A 6,959-nucleotide genomic window follows, 5' to 3' on the forward strand; every position below is an offset into this window, starting at 1 on the left:
CATGCTTCCTACCGTGACGAAGGAAAAAAATAGCACTGACCCCGAAATGAGGAATACGGATTCTCTGTTTGCGTCATCAAGCAGCGATATTGCAAATAAGATTGTGTAAAGAGCTACTGAGAGGGGTGTACATGGAGTCGAACCCAACTCGGCTCGGCTCGAACGGTGGCTGACCTCAGCTCGGCTCAATCCTTGACCTTGACTGGCCAACTTGGTTCGGTCAGCAGCTCGGGCCTACACAAGCTGAGTTCGCAATTAAGGCATTTTCACAAACACCTTAACTGCAACTTCAAAATCCTTCAAAATTCCACTGTTTTATAAGCAAAGGTAATGGTTTTTTAAATATTTTTTCAAACACCTTTTAAATAACATTTTAAAAAAAAATAGAAGAGAAAAAGGGTATTTGTTTCATGTATACACCTTACTTCCCACTAGCCAAACCTTCCTTGCCACCAGCCAAACCTTCCTTGCCACTGGCCACATTTTGTTGAGTCATTTTATCAAACAGTTAGTGAGCAACATCAATGACAATGTAATCAGGTCACCGGACTAGTTCGATCCAAGTTCGATTCAAGATAGATTTGAGCTGGATTCGATCCGAGCTGAGTTGAGCTAGGGCCTGCTCGAACTCATTTTCGAGCTTAAAAAATCAGCTCAACTCGGCTTGAACTCAACTTCGAACCGAGTTGATTCAAGCTTTTTCAAGTCGAGTCAACCGTGCTAACCATGTTACTCAATATGCTCTTATTGTACTAAGTAAACTTATTTGAGCCCACATTGAATATATGTAGTCTATTCACATTGTCCATCTCTTTTCCCACATAATTTAAGGGGTTGAGCCAAAATTGAAGCATATCCAAAGATCAAGTGGATCACACTAGGAAACAGTGGGGATAATGATTTCCACCGCTAAAACCTTTCTAGGCCCTGCAATAATGTTTATTTGTCATCCAACCTATTCATAAGATCGCGCGGACATGCTCTATAGACTCCCAGTACTCTAGGTGTGGCCCATGATCCACATGATTTTTTTGATCAAGTCCTGAAATGAGGTGGCAAAATAGATGTACGGCGTGGATGTAACAAAGACATCAAGGTGGGCCCCACATAGCTCTGTGTCACAGGAAAGTCCACATCCCGGGCCCACCCCTGCGAGGTTCATTACATCAACGGTCTTGGATCAAAGAACTGTGGCCCCCACCAATATCAAACCGAGAGCCCATCTTCCCATCGGTAAAATAAATTTGTGTGGCTACCACACTCCACCCTATCAAAAACCCAATCCTAATTCAATCCAAACACTCCCCTCAAAGATAGAAAAAAGAGGGAGGAAAGAAAAAAAGGAAAAAGAAAAAAAATCAAGAAGCGAGCGAAGAGAGAGAAAAATAAAAACAAGAGAGGGAGCAAACCCTACCTAAAACCCCACCATCTTTTCTATCCGCTCTCCTTTTCTCCTCGGTTTTGTAATCGATTAGATACCTTTTCCTTGCTTTTTCATTATAAAACAAAAGCTACAATCCATGGCGTCAAATCCATCTGCCTCTTCTCTTCTTATAAGAGCTCCTCCTTCATTGAATTCATCTGATGATGAGGGAGGAGTTCACGTAGAGAAGAAGAGCACGAGCTCTTCTGAAAGCAGCAGCAGCTCTGAATCGGAGACCTTTCACAGCGGCGGCGAGGAGGAGTTCGAGACAGCGTCAGAGAGGCCTTTTGTGGGAGACCCAGACGAGGAAATCTTGGAATTAGCCGGTTCCGAGGCGGACGGAACTGTTCCGGCGGTTGATTCTGAGGTGGGTTTTCTGCCAGAGAAGACAGAGATGCCGATTGCCCGTGTATCAGGCGGCGATGACGGCGACGACAAGCCCTTTGACGATGATGGGTTTTTGGGGGATGTTGATGGTGATGATGGGGTATTGGGTGTGGTCCGGGTTTCTATGGCTGAGAGCAGCCGGGGGGATTCGGTTTTGGGTGGCGGAGAGAAGGAAGAAAGGGGGGATTCCTTGGAAGGGAATTCGGAGAGTCAGGTTCCAATGGAGGTGGGAGAGTCGGTTGGGAATGGATCTCCTGTCATCTTGGCTGAGAATCCATTGGTGGAAGAGAGCCCTGTGGTTGAAAGGGAGAAGGTTGAATCGACTGAGAAGGAGAATTCTGCAAAAGGAGGGGACTCTGCTGCTGGAACCAAACAGTCTGACTCGGTGGCAATGGAAACGCCAATGGTGGAGTCTGTGGTTGGAAAAAATTCGATTCCTGGGAGTGGCTCCGATGAAGCTGTTGCTGCTGTTAAAGAACCGGCGGATACAGAGTCTGTTGAACTGGACTCTGGTGTTGAGAAAACAGATGAGGCAGTTGTGGATAATGGTAGTCCTGACAAAAGCTTTGAATCTGCTGCCGCCACCAAAATGCCGGAATCGAATTCGAGCGAAAAGCTGGGAGTTGAAAAATTGGAGAATTCTGATGAAACTTGTGGTGGGTCTGATCAAGTGAGTGCTATTGCTGAAGAACCAGAGAATTTGAAGCCTGTCGAAGCGGATATTGGCGTTCAAGATGAGGCTGTTGTTGGTGATGGTGGTTCTGACAAAAGCTCTGAATCTACTGCTGCTGCTGCTGCCGGAATGCCAGAATCTGATTCTCCTGAGAGGCTGGGAATCAAAGAGTCAGAGAAACCTGATGAAGCGGGTGATGGGTCTGATCATGCAAGTGCTGTTGTTGAAGAGTTGGAGAATTTGAAGTCTGTCAATGCAGATACTGGTGTTGAAGTAGAAACTGAGGCTGTTGGAATCGCTGCTCCTGAGAAACAGGTTGGTTCTGCTACTGTTACTGTTGAAGCCACTTCCCAATCTCCGGGATTTGAAGAATTGAAGCCAGCTTCTACTGGTTTGGTAGTGAAATCTGATAAGACAGGCAGTGAGTCTGATCAGACGGGCCACATCATTGAAGAAGAATTGGTGAATTCAAATTCTTTTGGAGCAGAGACTGGTCTTGCCAAGAACATTGAGGCTGTTGATGATGGTGGTTCTGATGAAAATCACAAATCTGTTACTACTGCTGTTGTTGAAACTACCCCTCAATCCGATTTTCATGAGAAAGCGGGATTGGAAGAATCGGAACCAGCTTCTACTGATTCAGTGGCAAAATCCAATGAGACGGGCAGTGGGTCCAATCAGGTGGGCCATGTCATTGAAGAAGAATTGGTGAATTTGAATGCTGTTGGAGCTAAGACCATTGTTGCTGAGGAAAATGCGGCTGTTGGTGATGGTGGTTCTGATAAAAACCTTGAATCTATTACTACTGCTGTTGTCGAAACCACTCCTCAATCCAATTCTCACAAGAAGGTGGGACTCGAAGAACCCGGGCTTACTTCAACAGATTTGGTAGCAAAATCCAATGAGACAGATGGTGGGTCCAATCAAGTGAGCTCTGTCAATGAAGAAGCGGCGGATTCAAAGTCAGAGCTTGCCTTGATCGATTCAGGAGTGAAACCAAATGAGCCAGAGCCTGAAACCGGAGACGATGAACATGGCAGGTATGAAATGCAAACTGCTAATTTTATTGATAACAAACCTATAGAATCGAATTTAGATAAGGAGGCACAGCCTCTTGTTGCGGATTCAGAAGATCCGGAGACGGATAAGGAGATTTTGGAAAGCTCCAGTGGGATCCCAATTGTCAATCAGAGTGCAAATGCTCGAAATGAAGAATCTGAAGATGGGATTCCAAGCAGTACCCACATCCCAGAACGTGAGGTTCCAGTAGAAAATCTCTCTTCAGTTTCTGTTTCAGCTGACCCGGAACTGAAATGGGAGAATGAACACTCACGAGTAGAAGGAGATGGAGAAGAAGTTGACAAGGGAGCCTCTGAAACCGTTGAAAGGATCATAAGAGAAATAGAGCAAGGTTCTTCTAGTTCTCAGTTGGGTTTGGACAGTTCTCGCGATCATTCACAGAGGATCGATGGACAGATTGTTTCAGACTCAGATGAAGAAGTAGAAACCGACGAGGAGGGAGATGGGAAGGAGTTATTTGACTCTGCCGCCTTGGCTGCCCTTTTGAAAGCAGCGAGTAGTGCAGCTCCCGATGACAACATCACCATCACTGCCCCAGGTGCATCTCGGTTCTTCTCAGTTGAGCGTCCTGCCGGCTTGGGATCGTCAGTTCCATCTCTCAAACCTTCTGCTCCTCGCGCCAACCGGCCGAACGTCTTTACTCCTTCAAACCTTGCGGTCGTTGGAGAACCTGAAAATAACATGGACGAGGAGGAGAAGAAGCTGCATGAGAAGATACAGCAGATACGGGTGAAATTCCTCCGCCTTGTTCAGAGGCTGGGCCATGCTCCGGAAGATACAGTCGCTGAGCAAGTCTTGTACCGCCTAGACTTTGCTGAGGGGCTCAAACGGGGGCGGCAGACCAATCGTTTCAGCCTTGAAAGTGCTAGGAAGACGGCAATGCAGCTGGAAACGGCCGGGAAAGACGATCTCAACTTCTCTTGCAACATTCTAATCCTTGGGAAGATTGGAGTGGGGAAGAGTGCAACTGTGAATTCCATTTTTGGTGAAGTAAAGACTCCCATCAGTGCGTTCGAACCTGCCACTTCTGGTGTGAAAGAGATCATTGGTACAGTCGATGGGGTTAAGATCCGTATCATTGATACCCCAGGCCTTAGAGCTTCAGTGATGGACCAAAATTCGAATAGGAAGATCTTGTCATCTATAAAGAAATTCATGAAGAAATGCCCGCCTGATATTGTTCTATACATTGATCGGCTTGATACCCAGACGAGAGATTTCAATGATCTGCCATTGTTAAGATCGATTAGTAGTGTTTTGGGTCCATCCATCTGGCTCAATGCCATTGTTGCTCTGACCCATGCTGCTTCAGCACCGCCTGATGGACCAAACGGGTCACCGCTTAGCTATGAGGTGTTTGTCGCTCAGCGGTCCCACATTGTTCAGCACTCTATCCGGCAGGCGGCTGGGGACATGCGTCTCATGAATCCTGTGGCGCTCGCCGAGAACCACCCATCTTGCAGAAGGAACCGAGAAGGTGAAAGAGTCCTTCCCAATGGCCAAAACTGGCGGCCCCAGCTGCTGCTTTTGTGCTACTCTTCGAAAATCCTATCTGAAGCGAACTCCCTGCTGAAACTTCAAGACCAATCTGCTGGAAAGCTCTTTGGGTTCCGTATCCGTTCTCCGCCTCTGCCCTTCTTGCTGTCCTCGCTTCTGCAATCCCGGGCCCACCCGAAGCTCTCCAACGATATGGGCGGCGAGAGTGTGGACTCAGATATTGACTTGGATGACTTGTCCGATTCAGACCGAGAAGAGGAAGAAGACGAGTATGATCAGCTTCCACCATTTAAGCCTCTGAAGAAAGCTCAGATTGCTAAGCTTAGCAAGGAGCAGAAGAAGGCATATTTCGATGAGTATGATTACCGGGTGAAGCTTCTTCAGAAGAAGCAGTGGAAGGAGGAGCTTCAGAGATTGAGGGAGAGCAAGAAGAGAGGGAAGGACGGTCGAGATGATTTTGGATATGGAGACATGGGCGAAGATTATGATCAGGAAAATGGAAGTCCTGCAGCTGTACCAGTTCCATTACCTGACATGGCATTGCCACCTTCGTTTGATGGGGATAACCCTGCTTACCGGTACCGGTTCTTGGAGCCGACCTCGCAGCTTCTGGCACGGCCTGTTCTAGACACTCATGGGTGGGACCATGATTGTGGGTATGATGGGGTCAGCCTCGAAGAGAGCCTTGCCATAATCGGCCAGTTCCCGGCAGCTGTATCAGTCCAAATCACCAAGGACAAGAAGGAGTTCAACATTCATCTGGATTCATCAGTTTCTGCCAAGCATGGGGAGAATGGCTCGACTATGGCAGGATTCGACATTCAAAGCGTTGGGAAGCAGCTAGCTTACATTCTCAGGGGTGAAACGAAATTCCGAAACTTCAAGAAGAACAAGACCACTGCAGGGGCGTCCATTACTTTCTTGGGAGAAAATGTGGCCACCGGGCTCAAGATCGAGGACCAGATTTCGATTGGGAAGCGTGTGAACCTGGTCGCCAGCACCGGTGCGGTCCGCGCACAGGGGGACGTCGCGTATGGGGCCAACTTGGAAGCACGCCTGAGGGATAAGGATTTTCCGATCGGTCAAGATCAATCCACCTTGGGCCTGTCTCTGATGAGGTGGCGGGGCGACTTGGCATTGGGTGCCAACCTGCAGTCTCAGTTCTCGATCGGGAGGAACTCCAAGATGGCAGTCCGTGTTGGATTGAACAACAAGCTGAGTGGGCAGATCACAGTTCGGACGAGCAGCTCAGAGCAGCTTCAGATTGCGCTCATGGGTATCATTCCGATCGCCGCTGCTGTCATCAGGACCTTCTGGCCTGGTGAGTCTTATATCGTGCACTAGATTTTGTTTATTTCGTTTTTCGTTGAGGTTGTTAATCAATATCATGATGGGATCGAGAATTAGATTAGTTTCTCATTAAGCATGTTTTAGTCGTAATATCTTCTATGATAATCTTGAATAATGCTTTCTTCATGTTTGTTGAGAACTTCTGCAATTATCTCTTTTTTCGTGGTTTTAGGCCGAAGAAAATTGTAGTGGAAATGAGTTGGAAGTTGGAACTAAGAGGGTATTTGATGTTTAATGGATTTTGATTCATCTGTTTATTTGGTTTTTATTTTGGAGAAAGGATCCAATGCTCACAGTGCTCCTAGTCACACATGGAGTGATGGATAGTCCAGTGAGTTGATCTGGACTGTAGGGGCCACCAGGCAAAAGTCATGCTGATTGGACGATTCTAACCATCCGATCATTAGCCTGTAAAATGGGTGGTCGGGATTGTTTATAGTGAATAGGCATAGTCAGTAAATTTAACCATCCGTTTGGTGCGGTTCATGATGGATTGCTTATGGTTCTAAAGAATCGCCTTGATCAGATGATCATAACCATCCCCTCCAG

The 6,959-nt window shown here is 47.0% G+C and overlaps 1 protein-coding gene across 1 annotated transcript; it reads left to right on the top strand.

The window, feature by feature from the left end:
- The first annotated feature begins 1,289 nt into the window (after positions 1 to 1,289).
- LOC131231097 (translocase of chloroplast 108, chloroplastic) lies at positions 1,290 to 6,667 on the top strand. The gene has a single exon (XM_058227189.1). It carries the CDS (start codon positions 1,521 to 1,523, stop codon positions 6,402 to 6,404), a length of 4,884 nt encoding a protein of 1,627 aa, XP_058083172.1. The 5' UTR covers positions 1,290 to 1,520; the 3' UTR covers positions 6,405 to 6,667.
- The last annotated feature ends 292 nt before the right edge of the window (positions 6,668 to 6,959 follow it).

Source organism: Magnolia sinica, chromosome 17, assembly GCF_029962835.1.
Source record: "Magnolia sinica isolate HGM2019 chromosome 17, MsV1, whole genome shotgun sequence".
Lineage (NCBI taxonomy): Eukaryota > Viridiplantae > Streptophyta > Magnoliopsida > Magnoliales > Magnoliaceae > Magnolia > Magnolia sinica.